This window comes from Paramacrobiotus metropolitanus, unplaced genomic scaffold (genome assembly GCF_019649055.1).
Source record: "Paramacrobiotus metropolitanus isolate TYO unplaced genomic scaffold, Prichtersi_v1.0 Parri_scaffold0000126, whole genome shotgun sequence".
In the NCBI taxonomy this organism is placed as follows: Eukaryota; Metazoa; Tardigrada; class Eutardigrada; order Parachela; family Macrobiotidae; genus Paramacrobiotus; species Paramacrobiotus metropolitanus.
The window spans coordinates 48525-63471 of record NW_026570346.1 but is presented as its reverse complement, the minus strand read 5'-3'; the positions used below and the strand labels follow the sequence as shown (position 1 = coordinate 63471).

Sequence of the window (14947 nt, the reverse complement as noted above, 5' to 3'; positions counted from 1 at the left end):
AAATCAGTTTTCAGATTGAGTTATAACTTTGTCTGCATTTACCGAAGAATAATTTTCCGGATTTGAAATAATTTTACACAAAAGTCTTTCAAAATTGGAAGGCAACCTCACGGTGGGCTCCCTTATTACCAGCATTTGAGATCTACACAAACGTCTTTCAACGTGTAACTTGTAAGCACCTCACGGTTAGCTCGCTTATTATCAGCATTTGAGACGAAGTATCGACGAAATGCTCGTGCTCGAACGGCCTTATGTGAGTCGTGAGCAGGATTCTTGACATTATGTACAACCGTTATTTTTGGGATGCTTGTTTTACGTAGCGCAGTTTCCTTTTAACGACTGCGATAAAACTGGACACTATAGCGGAGATCCACGAAGAAAATCTAACGTGTCCAGTGCGCTGGTTGTGCAATGTAAGTACATAGTTGTGAAGTTGTAAGTCTCAAAGTTATTTTGTTCGTTGCCGTCAGTACGAGTATTCAGCTTTATTACCTTGCCAACAATTATGATCGAACGCTATTTTCCAGGAGCACTGCACTGACAGCAGCAGAAAAGTGTAGAAATTTACCTTTGTAGAGAAGAATCGAATGTGGCGGACATTGAACATGCTGCGAAACTGGAAGACCAGTCGGTGTTGCATATATACGTTTCAACTCATGATAACATCGGTGCTTCCTGCGCTTCCCACAATGATCTGCTTGATTAGGTCGCGGCTCTTGATACCTATGTGAATACTCAACTGTTAAGGGCTTGCTTTTACCGCATTCCCCGAAAGGTACCAATGCGCTGCGACCGATGTAATTGCAAAATTTGGTGATGAGGAACAGCGAAATATATTAGCGCTTTAAGGTTTGTGTTTTCATAATATTATAACGTTTGTGAGATATGTTTCGTCGCTTCCGCTTAGTGCTCGTCTTTATTCATACGTCTTAAAGCGCAGTTCCAAGAAAACATGTATCTCTGTAAAGTTAACATGCTTTTCGGTCATAAATAGAAAATCATCCTTGACTGCAACTTTAATTTTAATTATTCGATGGTATTGCAGGTTTTCAAGGACCACTGGAATTCTCTCTCGGGTCTATTCGAGAAGGTATAACGGAGTGCTAGTGGCGTACCGAAAACACGGCAGTTCCCAAAGGCCCCCTGGACAGTTGGTTTTATCTACACGGAGCAACATCGTCCGGAAAAATTGTGAGTTTTTTCAGTACGTCGTAGTGGCTTCACTGGCTAACATTTGTACGAGTATGAAGTCTCTACAACTGCGAAGTTTAATAGTGTTATGTGGTGTTTTTTTTAGCAATTTAGTGTTTGGCTGTATGCAGTCAATCTTTTCTTGTATTTCTGGTTTCAGGATAATTGACTGATCATTTTATCTAAGTTAGGAAACGAAGGGGGAGCAGAAAACAGAAGCGTTTAACCGCTTAAGGGATTTGGCCCGGCACACAGCACCAAATTCGTATACATCCACGGCAACTTTCACTGTCGCGCACTCTCAAACACTTTTCGGCATGCCTTTATGATATTTTGTAGCCAAAGAATTCGTAAACAAAGGCGAAAAACCCGTTTTTACCTGCAACATCCGGTTCGGGAGTTATTAGTGAAATAAAATTCCAAAAGTTTAAACGCGCGGAGGTGTACCAAAGTCTCATTATGAACCGATGCTATTTTAAAACTTAATTTAAAATTTGAAAAAAAATGGTGGAAAGCTGGTTCGGTGCCAAAACGATCGTTATAGTAATGTGCGTTTTCGTGAAAAATTTGAAGAGCATCGGTTCATAATGAGACGTTTGGTGCACCTTCGCGCGTTTAAACTTTTGGAATTTTATTTCACTAATAACTCCCGAACCGGATGTTGCGCGCGCAAACGGTCTTTCCGGTTATGTACAGGAACCTTTTGGCTACAGAGTATCATAAAGCAATGCAAAAAAGTGTTTGGTAGTGCGCGACAGCGAATGTTACCGTATATGTATACGAATTCGGTGCAATGTACCGGGCCAAATCCCTTAATATAAATTCTGGACATATTCGTGTCTTATATGGAAGCATTGGTGCGCTGCTGCAAATCGAACGGCCAATCAATTGCGCGTTATAAATTCAGTATTATATTTCTTGCAGTCCTTCACGCTGCATACCTTTCTACCAGTGCACGCAATTGATTTTACAAGTTCCGCTGGACAGATACACCGTTTGTACCAAACCCAGACTGGCAAAAAGCATGTTATAAAATGGTGAAGATTGAGAAAACATGGTACTTATGAGATTGTGGAAACAGGGAGTTGTCCAGTACGGATTCGCAGATTTACAACGATGTAAACGCAAAGGACACCCTGACATTGTAACGGCCGAAATCAGCAGTTTTCTTTTTCCAGACCGACCACGTTCCGCAGTTTTATTGAACACGGCCGGCGTTTTCTACCAACTGCAACGATGGAGCCATTGAGAAAATTTGCAATAAGACTAGAGTCTCTCGCTTGTAAACTACGTCAACGTATCTTGTAAGCGAGGGGTTTCCATAGATTGTGTACATGGAAACCTAACAGCTATTATGCTTTTTCCCTAGCTGACATCTCGGGGCCATATGAGGAGGATGGAGACCTTCCATTGAAACCACAGCGATTGTGGTAGTATCATTCCACATCCCAGCGAATCATCTGTCTCGTTACTTTTGGAAAAACAAGCTTACAGTGAACTCATTCTGCTTTTTAAGCGATGTCGCACCGACACCAGTTAACAAGCAGGACGTGTCCACTGCCTTTGCCCATGCAAGGCAGCCGAACGATACTTGCGAAAATTCGTTTAATAGGCGTTTCTACACGGCTGATCTCCTGGAACCGTTGCAGCGACTCCTTCCTCCAATGCGATACGGTCAGCAGCTGATTGTGCCAGCCCGGAAGTTGTTACGTTATTGCTAGTAGTAATGCCAGAACCAGACTACAGTTTCGGCTGTTTCCTCTCCGGCTGTATCATCGCAGACTGATCGGCCAGGTACAAACTGCATAACTAAGCACATACATAAATAAAATCGTTCGGTTTATTTTGCATAAGTGCATCAATGCATAAGTGCATCAGCCCGTGTTACGCGCGGGTGTAACGGTCAAAAACGTCCGTCTTGTCACAAAAAGCTCGTTTTAAACTTGTGCCTTGCAGCAACCTTTCTGCGACCAAATGTCCTGCGACTAGTTGCCTTCGGCGAAATGTAGCGGTGCCATTAAATTTAATACTACACTGCAGAGGCGCTGGATGGATGTACAGCGTGTCAAGCGTCTCTCCGACGAGGTACGCACAACCGTCCGGGATACCAGCTGCACGTGCGCTCCGTTGCCGGTGGAACGCTGGCGGACGGTGTTGGCGCAACGCGACACCATCCCGCCGACGGCGATTTGCGTCACATTCAACCGGCTGCTTGATGATGCTGTGCTGCGCGCTAATATTGTCATTAAAGACGGCGCTAATATTGTCATTTATCCCATTATCTTCGCTTTCAAATTATCTCCAGTCTTTAATTATCTTCGCTCTCAAACTCCTGATAATAAAAGACTGGAGTTTGCAGACTCCACTGTTTTACTATGAGGAGTTTTAGAGCGAAGATAAATGGGAGGATTCTTCCTCTTAATTATCCCTGTGGATGATTTTCGCATGGATCGGGTATATCGGCGTCGGCTAATTTATTCCCAGCTCCATTTGGACCATGCGAAACTGATTCAACCGTTACTCTGTTGGACCACTTCCTGCTCGTCGTTTTCTCCACTCGGCGTTGATCTTCGAATGTCGGCATCGCGGCTCCCGGCGAATTGCGGTGGACTTTACCGGCGCGAGGATAGAGTGTGGCGATTTGCTGAAAATCTTCCATATGATGCACCACGTGGCGGAGCACCAGCCGGGAATCCGATTACAGACGATGATTGCGTGGCTTGATGGTGAACGGCCCGGCCGATAATCTGCGCTGGGAGACCCGGGTGCCGGCGCGCGGGTTCTGTCGTCTGTGGGATTTTAAGGTAAACGCCGTAGTGAAGTGACCTTTCGGCTTAAACTGCCGGTTTGCTGGCTGTTTACGGGGTGAAATTGATTTTTTGCTCTCGCTTAATTTCATGCTTATTTACGGCCTGCTTCTATGTGTTTTGCTTAAGTTCGAAAAGGAACAAGACTCCAGTCTGGAAAATAGCCAAGAAATCCGATCCGGCGTCCAGGCACGGTTCGTTTACAGCCGGTTTAGGCTGAGTATGACCCATAGTGTTTTTCCTTTGGATAATGATATAGTTAAGGCCAGTATGTTGTACTGTTTCGCTCTTTGTTTGTAAGTGGTTTGTCTGGCTACTTCCGATCCGGAACGAGACTGTAGCCGGATAAACAGCGAACCGATCCGCCGGATTAACAGCGTGACTGCGTCTCCTCATCCAACTGGCAAAAAACGTACGGAAGATAATCCTAGTGCAGCCGCGGACGGTGGAGCGACGATCGTATTTAACTGGTCGGAATTTAACTGGTTGTGTTACTTGTGTATCAGAGCATGTATGGCGTTAATGTGTCAATTATCATTTTGTGAACACCTTGTACACTATTTACTATCGTCGTAATGCTGCCTAATGCGAAACGTTTCCAAGAGATTTTCTTCCTTAGTTCTTCGATTTTGTTTATAATTTAGACACTTTACGTTTACGGTGTTAACATTTCCTAACCACAGGTATTTAACAGGAATAAGCAGTTTTATAGTAACAATGTCGCTCGTGAATTTAAATATCCGGTCATCCACGTATATAAACTTCCACAATTTCGACTCATTCTAGTAATTCTCGGTTTACATGCCTGTACCGTCACTGCCTGTAAATCCGTTAACTGTCTTTACTGGCCAGTACGAAGCGGATTTACTATTACTTGTTGCTAAATTTCCTCCACAGTTGTTGGCTTCAGAAATACTTCCATCCAAGTTCTGTCAATATTCGTAAAACGTGCGGCTATTTCCCGTAAACAGCGCACAAAATGCTATGTATTAATGTTGTCTATGCAAGATCAATTTATGGGCATGAAACCTTGGAGTTTAGGTTTGTCTGCACTATTATTACGTAATCTTTTTAACTTTGCTAAATTAGGTTAAACGGCAAGCACGTCTCTAGCGGTATGTAAAGGGTCAAACGGTGGAGCGTTGCTTGGCATCGGTATGCCGACTAAACGCTTATCACATTCACATTTTTTCTGTTGTATCACGCAATCGTTGACGCCAGTTGTATTCCTATTTGTCTCGGATTTACGGGCCTTCACAACGTTTAGATAACAATTTTCGGATGACCCCGGCCTAATTTTTTTCACTGCCGTCTCGATAAACAAGCTGCTTTTGTAACGACACTGCATAATATTAGTCATTCGTAAGAAAAACATGCAGTATTTATTTATTACGGAAACGATGCTCTTTGACCTTTAGGCATCTGAACCCGAATGGCTTATTCGGCGCTTCGAGGGAGCCAACGACTTGGAAAAGGATGCCGAGGTCATGAAGCAGCTATGATTATGATTTATGATTACCACAAATGAGAAACCAGATCACTGGGCATCCTAATTTATTTACAACGCCTCGTAAGAGCGGAAGAACGGAAACTAAAATCACGTTTAGAGAATGGGCGGAATTTAGAACATGTGCACAGTTATGCTGGACACGTAATTTGCTAATAAGAGCAGATAGGCATAACAATGGTAAACCGCTTAGACAACACCCGCTCCAATGTTTATCAAAAATCAAAATGCTCAACAAGTAGCACATCAGAAATTAATACAAAACAGGAGTATTACAGTGATCCGCTAAAGATTTTGTGCCGCGTCCTGGTGCAGAACACCCGCACGCCGTGGGGAACAATTTTAACGGGTTTCTTTGGCATCAAGTGCTTTGTAATTAAAAAAGGCACAGCCGAAAAATCAATGCAAAATAATTCTGCAGTTTAGCAACAAAACAGGAATCAGAAACCTCGGAAATCTTCTAACACGTCGTTGAATTTTTTCTACATAGCGGCAGACGATGAGTACTTTTCAGAACTGTTTAAATGGCTACGTAATAAATCCCGCTGCCAGATTGAGAAGAAAATGCTGGGCCAGGCGTGACAGTGGCGCTAGTGACAAATGCTTTAGATCTTCCTGACACCATCGTTTCCGGTAATATTGCGAGGCGGGACGCGGATCAGCCGAGTGTACGGCACACAGCACCTGCAAAGTTTCCGTGCACGTACACGAATTTTGACAGCATGTACCGGGGCATTTTCCTTAATAAGCCGGGTCATACAGTGGGCTTCGAAAAGGCGTTATACTTATGCAACCAAAACACGCGTGCAACCAAGCACCTTATCTGTACTCAAGCAGCCACTTCCGGTTGGTCATCAGTCTGTTGATATTAACACTTGCACTTTGCAAACTTCCCAATGAACACCATCAACCCATATCTCAAACGAATGAGAAAAAAAGGTAGGGATTTCAATGCCAAACAGGTTGACCTTAATGCGATCTGAGAGAAAATCGAGGCACCCAAATTTCTCGTAGACTCAGCATGGGATCTGAATCCACGGTTTGGTTCCGGCTTTCACGCAAATCGTATGCTTGGTCTACGACAGTCAAAAATGACTCGAGTTTCTCCCAGATCTCTTAACGGATAACCTGTTTGGTGTCAAAATCTTTGCAACTTTTAATTACCCTTTTACAGATATCGGTTGTTCGTTTCAGTTCCGAAATGTGCACGGCGCAAGTGTTTGAATTCCGCATGAAGCTATGCACAGTTGCGCGCTTCCTGTTTATTGGTCATTTGATGGCCAGTTTCTACCATACCGAAGCGATAATGAATAGTCATCTCAAAGGGAATGGTTTAGGGAAAATGGCCCGGTATATGGTGTCAAAAACGGAATACATACGCTAAAACTTTCGCTTTCGCGCACTCCGAATCACTTCTTTGCAATACGTTATGTCATTTTTAAAGTTGAATAATTCGTATACATTGCTCTGAAAACCGTTTGCGCGCGCAACATCGGATTGCCGAGATATATCGTATTAACATGGTTTAAATGCATTGTTGTGTACCAAAAGTATGGCTATTACCCGATCTTCTTGAAACTTTGCTGCGCCCAGGTTAACAGTGAGAGGAAATTTTTCCGATTAACGAGACGTTGGCCTTATTGGCTTTATTACGAGGACCGTACCTTGCAAACGACGCTCTCACACTCGTTTTGGCTCCAGGCGAACCCCGGCAAACAGTGGGCAGCGGCCAGTTTCAACGGAAACGTCTGCAGATCGGCGGGCAGCAATACCGGCAGCGGCGCCTCCACCGCCTGCCACAACGCCGCGCCGAACCCGGCATCCAGCGGCCGGAGCGCCGCATCCACGGTGTAAGCCGGTAAGTGCGCCACCAGGGCCATGTCCCGGGTCCGTGGATCGTGCAGGCAGCATCCCAGGCGCACGGTGCAGTGCAGCAGGCGCAGCGCGGCACACGGCAGGCGGCCGCTGACCTCCACCAGATCCGCCAGACGCCCATACTGATCTCCCATAATATCCACGAGTGGCCGCCGTGCCGGGGAATTTTCGGGTGCGTCGTCCAACATCAGGCGCAGCTTCACAGCGCCGATGTACAGGCACTGCAGACGGATGCCGGGCTGCTGCTGCGCCACGTGACCGATCATGCCCAGGACGGCTAGAATGTCCTCCATGCTAAACGCTTCCTCCTCGCCGTCGGCGACGATAAAGTGACGGGTGTGGCCGCGCAGACAATTATAGATGACCTGTAAAACAGAGACGACGCTTATTTATACAAAGAATAGTAGAAATGTATATACTGCGCCAACCACCAGATCTCTGTTCGATCCGGTGGTTGTCGATTTCTGCGCACTGGTGGTGTGCCCCTCGAGCACGGTTTCGTAACACTTGTACTATTTCAAGTACAATTTACCTAGACTGTTTACAACCTGAGATAGTTTTTTGCAAATTTGTTCTTAATTTTCTAAAGGAAAATGGGGCAGAAAAAATTGTGTTTTCTGAAGAAACTCAAAAAGAAAAAACCGGGAATTTTCTGAAGCTTTCCGATCAAATTTGAAGTCCGCTGCCACACCGAGCCGTGGCAAACGCCGGAAGTCGGCGACTTTCCGTCAGTTAAAAGCCTCAGCTGCGAGGTTTTGAGGAAACATAAATCCTGTTAGACAAGCAGGTAATTTCCCCCGGAATACCCGTTATTCAAAGAAATCGCTCGTACGAGTTAGGAGCTATGGGTTTTAAGGCGCCTCCTGCGCAGCCAAAATAGGGCGGGCGTTAACTTATTTTATATTAAAGCGGATGAATGTTGTCTAAGCGGTTCACCATGTATGACTTCGTGTTCTGACCAGCTTGACAAGAGCGACGTAGCATGACTAGACACATTATCCGATTATCGGAAGCTGCCCATTCTATTTCTAAACCTGATTTTAGTTTATTCCTTCTTCCGTTCGTACAGGACGTCGTTCTAATAAACTGGGCCTGCGATCTGGCCGCACAGTAAACTGGTGTTTCTCGATGCTGGTAATCGTAATCATAGCTGCTTCGTGACCTCGCATCCTTTTCCAACCTAAACAGTCGATTGCTCCCTGGAAGCGCTGTATAAGCAGTTGCAGTTGAGATGCTTTAAGAGCATAATTTAATAGGGAAGTATAGAACTGTTAACCGACTGGCTGAAGTTGACCTTTTTCGCCCTATGTTTTTGTATTAGGTAGAGCAACATTTAGCTCGTCTAACCCTAACCAAAATCCCGGCAAAAAATTCTTCACCGCCTCCCTTAATCAAAGTTTATCCTTTACTATCGTTTCTCTTATTTACCGCCGAGAGGAGAAACCGGGAATAGGTATCCCGCCAGCCAGTAATAACCAGGGTGCGCGCCACTACCGGCTGGCAGATGATGGCGTTCCAGAGCGCGGAGACGGGTCGCAGCGCCATCTGCTCGACAGTGTCCAACTGGGAGAAGACCTCCGTCAGGATTTCCGTTAGGAGTTCGGGCATCCTGTCGTTATCCGCGGCGGTCTGCGCCAAATACCTCCAGCAGCTTGTCAGACAAGACTTGAGCTCATGCACGGCCGCCTATAAAGCGTCTCATAGGCGTATAAACATACAAAAGTTACCATAATAAAACGATGCTCTTGAAGTATCTCAACTCGAACTACTTACTCAGCGCTTCGAAGGAGCTTACAACTGTACAGGTAGAAAAAGGATGCGAGGTCACCAAGCAGCTATGATTAGGATTATCCGAAGCGAGAGAAACACCAGTTAACTGTGCGGCCAGATCGCAGGCTTAATTTATTAGACGTTATCACCTACTGCTTTTCCACAGTGCCAGGCATTGTGGAAACATTTAATAGTAAACGGTAAATAGCTTAATAAGAAAATCAAACTGGAATTATTACTGCACACTGTATAGTAAAAAAATGTAACATTTTTACTGTTCAGTAAACGGTAAACGGTTCAGAAAACGGTAAATAGTTTAATAAGAAAATCAAACTGGAATTATTACTGCACACTGTATAGTAAAAAAATGTAACATTTTTACTGTTCAGTAAACGGTAAACGGTTCAGTAAACGGTAAATAGTTTAATAAGAAAATCCAACTGGAATTATTACTTCACACTGTATAGTAAAAAAATGTAACATTTTTACTGTTCAGTAAACGGTAAACGGTTCAGTAAACGGTAAATAGTTTAATAAGAAAATCAAACTGGAATTATTACCGCACACTGTATAGTAAAAAAATGTAACATTTTTACTGTTCAGTATGCATTAGTAATTCCAGTTTGATTTCGTTATTAAATTCTTTATTTCAGGAGTTTATTACAGTTTTTGTTTGGTCTATAATAAGTAGTAATTAAGATAAATTATACTGAAAGTATAAGCAGTTAGGAACAGGTGGAGAAATTATTTCTCAAATTTTTGGCTTTCAGGGAGCTGAAATATGCGGGTGATTAGCTGATTGAAAGGGCATATTTAACGAATGTGATCGGTTAAGGAGACAAGTCAATGTACCAGAAAACGGGCATTTGCGTCGTCCCCGGTCCAGTCTCCGGCACGCACCACCACGCTGAACCGGCCGTCCCGCAGCTCCCCGACGCACATCCACCGCCGGCCACTGAAATGGTCGTTGGTCATCGGAACAAGCACAGCGGCCGCTGCCGGCGACAGTACGGGAAGCCCAGCCTCCAGCGGCACGCTGTCCGTGGCCAGCATGCCGGGTTCGTCCGGCTTGCTGCGCTCGGTCGGCGCGGCTTTATCCAGACGCTCCAACGGGACGATCTGTGTGTACACCACATCCGTACCGGGTGTCCTCCACTGGACAACGGCCGCTGCATAGTCGGGGTCGTGGCGGCCGCCTCCCAAACGGGTCATAGCAGCCGGCAGCCAAATCCACGGACCGAAACCGGGTTCCCGCACCCGCACGTACACGGGCGTGGTGCCGGCCACTAGGGTAGAAATTGCAATTTCAAATGTTCCACATATCCAGTTTCAAATCAAATCATTTCAAAATCAAACCGGGCACCGAAAACTTTGCTTTTTTATCGTGTTATTAAAAAACTTTGGGTGGAGAAACTGATCAATTGATATAATAATATGTAGCTATAAGCATGAACCTGGGGCAGAAAAAAAACCAAAAAAACCAGAAATTATTTTGCTTAATGTTTTATTTATTTTGTGAGTTGTGTGCCTATTACAACAGAAAATACTGGGAAAATCAATTTGAAAAAATCATTAACTTCGGAATAAAAATAATAATAAAAATTCAGGTTAACTTTTTAATCGTACCGGCAACGGCATGCTGTTGCTCCGCCCCCTGATCGACCGGGAGGGGTAGGATAGGCCGGAATACCCGTCCGAACGGGACAAATTCGCGGCGCCGATCGCGGTAATCCAGGTCAACGTACAGTCCGCCGCTGGCCACGTCCACGTCCACGACGCGGCCGCAGCGCAGGTAACCGTCGTCGCCCAGAACGCTAACGCTGTCGACGCGGCCGATCCCGGGCATCATTGTCAGCGTGGTGCAGTTAAGAAAGTAATAGTAATAATTATGGTAATAATAATCCGGTGTAATCGGTTATAAGAAGCCGCGGTTCTACAGTATGTAGATATATTTAATATACGCTCGGCCGGCGTCACATCCAGTCGTAATTTATCGCCAGAAGAAAATGAAACGGTCCGAATACTGTGTGTTTGTGCCAAAGATTTGTTGAGTCCAAACTCAAGGAAAATTATCAAGTTGTTGTGGGTTAGTGGCGTCAATTTTTCTATAGATAAGCAGAAACGCTGTGATTGGCGGTTGTGAACAAATGATCGGCCCATGATTACGCCATTAAGCTTTTTTGTCGTAGCGCTAGAGGAAAACATGTTGATAACTGGAGCATCCACTCCGATTTCCGCATGCCATCCGGTACGACAGTACAGCGGGTCATATACAACGAAAAATGCAGACACGGGCATAAAAAAATTATCAGGTTTTCTAAAAATCATCCGGCCGTGGTGTCCGTATTTATCGACATGCTGTTGGCACTTCAAATATTCGTCTGCGTACCGGGTACCGTGACCTTTCTAGTACTTACGCTTTAAAACGGTTGTTTCTGTTTTTCTAAAATCGTGTCCGTCAATCAGCACATTACTCCCCAATTACAACTGGATTTTACCGATAATCACCGGGAATGATATTTGCGAATATTTTCAAAATTTTTTTGAGTAACGTCTACAGTACGAAGAAACTGCTTCAAATACCCTTGAGGAGGAAAACTTGTATACTGCGGTCCCGTTGCTGTACATATTGAAAAATAAAATCTCACATTTGCAAAACTATAACTTAAATTGTAAGCGTATGATACTAACCTATGTGTGTGAGTCGGTGTGATTAAGTTGTCGCCTAGAACTCAATAAAGTTAAGTTAGGCTTCATTCATTCATGTATCAGGAGAAGAAGACCCGTTTAAGGACTTCAATGTCTGGTCGGTAAAAAATGCAGCGAAATATTATAAAGGAGATTATTAAAACAGATTTGAAAAAATCATTAAGATCAGATCAACAGAACAGTTCAACAGAAACAGATCAACAGTTTTCAGAGCAAACTTCAGAAATCAAGAACCGCCAACGCTGAGCATATGTACATTTAATTTTGAATACGCTCAAAAAAGTTCTTTCTCCGATTTTCTGTTTCACCCTGGCTTGGATTCGTTTCGGCTTCCGGAGATTGTACTGCGATGAGAGGTCCTCGAAGTCGATCATTTCAACCAGGTATGGCGGAGGTCTGTACAGTGACTGTACACTGCCCGGTTGTGGATCTTAATCTTATACAACCGAACGGCTTCCGACTGTTCCCAACGGTTTCCTCAGAGCAACTACGCAAACCTCGGCTGTGCATCAGATACAACGCAGAAGATTTAACCAGAAAATCGTGCACTGACCATAATATACGCCATGGCGTTAAAGGAAGTGGCCCGGTACATGGTACCATTCGTGTACATGCACGAAAACTTTTACTTTCGCGCCCTCCCAAACACCTTTTTGTTTCGGTTTATGACATTATGTTGACAGAAGATTTGTATACACTGGCGCGTAAACCGTTTGTGCGCGCAACATCCGGTTCGGGAATTATGGCTGTTAGAAAATTCAAAAAAGTTTAAATGCATTCAGGTGTACTGGTACCAAAAGTCTCATTGTGGACCGATCTCCCTCAAATTTTGCACGAAAATGCACATAACCATGAAGATCGTTTTTACACCGATCCAGACTTCGCTGACTTTTTTTCAGTTTTAAAATGAATTTTAAAATTTTTGAAATTCATTTTAAAATTTGAAAAACATGCTAGAACAATGGATTGTTCTACCATGGATGATTTTTAAACGTTCTTCGTGGTTATGTACATTTACCTGCAAAATTTGAGGGAGATCGGTCCATAATGAGACTTTTGGTACACCTGAACACATTTAAACTTTTTGGAATTTTCTAACAACCATAACTCCCGAACCGGATGTTGCGCGCACAAACGTTTTCAAGCCAGTGTATACAAATCTTTTGGCTACAGAATGTCATAAACCGAAATAAAAAAGTGCCTGGGAGTGCGCGAAAGTGATAGTTTTCGTGAATGTACACGAATGGTACCGTGTACCGGACCACTTCCCTTAAGCAGGATCACGACATCCGCTACGAAGAGCGTCACCATCGAATCACCGGCCCATGACTGGGACGCGCGGAGCAGTTCAACTGGCACATCATACGCTGGCTGAGGGATTTACAGGGAACCTTGAAGTTACGTTGCGGTTATTAAGAAAGGCAGTTGGATGTTCCTGCCATGAAGTTATGAACATACAACTGCCCTTCGTATTAACCATAACGCTCTGTCTAACACACATGCAACCGAAACTCCTGAGGGCTTTTCAGCCGCACTCTCCACGCCTGATCGTCGAAGAAGTAGAATAGTGCTTCACTGGTTCCGATCCTCCCGGTTCTGTCTACGGACGAAGAGCCAGCAAAAAAATACCGTCGGCCGTATGTATGCGGTCTCGACGTCGGTGTTTATGCTGCCACTTCCAACCGCCGACGACCGTATTTCTGCTGCAAAAATGGATGGACTCTTGATCGATTCGGTTCTGTTAGAGACGGAACGGCTCGTATCACCAAATAATTATATTATCGTGTTCAAAGATGCAGTGCACAAACAGGGCTGTTTCCGTCCCACTGAAATGCGAATTGGCACTTGTTGCATTTTAACGGGCATTCCTCCGCCAACATTCCCCTTTATTTTGTTTTAAGACTAAAGAAAAAACAATCCTAGTCATTGCAATTCTCGCTCTGTTGAAAACCCACTGTGAAATGTAGCCTGCTCCAGGTAAACGAGTGATTCCGAAATATACCCTGGTCTCTGTATATATTCTAGTAGGTCGTAATCTACGTACAGAAACTTACCTGAATAGTGATTACGGGACCCGTATTATGCCAGATCCCGAAAGCCATTCGGAGGACTGATTTCCTACAAGAAGCAAACACAGGTGTCGGGAGTAAATCTCTGCCAGCAGTAGACACGCGCAACGGCTCGGTTAAAAGCTATGTAGAAGTTCCAAGCAAGCTGATAACCAACTCTTGATATCTAATTCTACTGTGATGTTCTGGCCCGTTATTTTATGGGAACGGAGTGGGTAATAGAAATTACTCCTGAATCTTGTGATATTTCGCAGTACGTACCTTTCTGTTTCTCGTTGAACACGGCAGCCCTGTGTTGTTAATACAACAGCGGACACCGTTGCTCAGTCATGTTTTCGTAGAAAACGAAAGTAGCGTTCCTAACCGCTGCGAACAGGTTCTTCACGATCTGCGTATTGTCATACGCTAAATTGAAAAACGTCAATTACAAATCGTCAACTACGTTATTTATCGTGGCTAGGTAATCCTTGGAATGGTGTCCCGTGCATGAGATGAGTCGTCCTTCCACATCCACAACGCCCAAATGTCTTAGTAAACAAGAAAATTCCCCCGAATTTTCTTGAATTTTTTCCGAATTTCTCGAATTTTTTCCGCGCCTGAAAAAAATTACGAGCACCGATATGTGTCTCGGTCATGGTAATTTTTTTTCAGGCGCTAAAAATCCAGGATCTTGCACGCACCCACATCGGAACAAGTATCGTTGCAAATAGGGTTAAGCGAGATGCGAAAACTGAGCGCAAGTAGGTAAACCTCGGAGGTAAGCGACTGTGGTTGGACTCCCTCGAATCCCGAGAAAGGCACATAAGAACTAAACGAACTTGCACATGTCAAAAATAGTGCCAAGATTGGAAAACTCTTCTGCATTTGCAACGTCTTCATCGATAGCACATTTTGCCTGTCGTCTGAAGAACCAGCAAAGGAAATTATATGTTTCCGGCAGCACAAGGTGCATAGCAGAGTACGGTGAACAGAAAATGTCATGTTGAATGTACACACACTGCCCAGGGTACGCCGGTCTG

General features: G+C 44.4%; 1 protein-coding gene and 3 long non-coding RNA genes across 4 annotated transcripts; 2 read left to right on the top strand and 2 right to left on the bottom strand.

Moving 5' to 3' along the window:
• Positions 1-8: 8 nt before the first annotated feature.
• Positions 9-1273, top strand: LOC129598634 (uncharacterized). Its single transcript, XR_008691762.1, has 3 exons — positions 9-413; positions 577-849; positions 1046-1273. It is a non-coding gene; the product is annotated as an uncharacterized LOC129598634 (long non-coding RNA).
• A 1096-nt stretch (positions 1274-2369) lies between these two features.
• LOC129598629 (uncharacterized) lies at positions 2370-3270 on the top strand. The gene is made up of 3 exons (XR_008691761.1): positions 2370-2495; positions 2561-2985; positions 3148-3270. It is a non-coding gene; the product is annotated as an uncharacterized LOC129598629 (long non-coding RNA).
• Positions 3271-5583: 2313 nt separating this feature from the next.
• Positions 5584-11310, bottom strand: LOC129598630 (uncharacterized). Its single transcript, XM_055496611.1, has 5 exons — positions 10777-11310; positions 10003-10436; positions 8809-9066; positions 7170-7745; positions 5584-6189 (listed from the first exon to the last, which is right to left on the bottom strand). The coding sequence occupies exons 1-5, from the start codon at positions 10997-10999 to the stop codon at positions 6034-6036; spliced, it is 1647 nt and encodes a 548-aa protein (XP_055352586.1). The 5' UTR covers positions 11000-11310; the 3' UTR covers positions 5584-6033.
• Positions 11311-11911: 601 nt separating this feature from the next.
• Positions 11912-14806, bottom strand: LOC129598613 (uncharacterized). Its single transcript, XR_008691731.1, has 3 exons — positions 14190-14806; positions 13914-13977; positions 11912-13761 (listed from the first exon to the last, which is right to left on the bottom strand). It is a non-coding gene; the product is annotated as an uncharacterized LOC129598613 (long non-coding RNA).
• Positions 14807-14947: the final 141 nt, after the last annotated feature.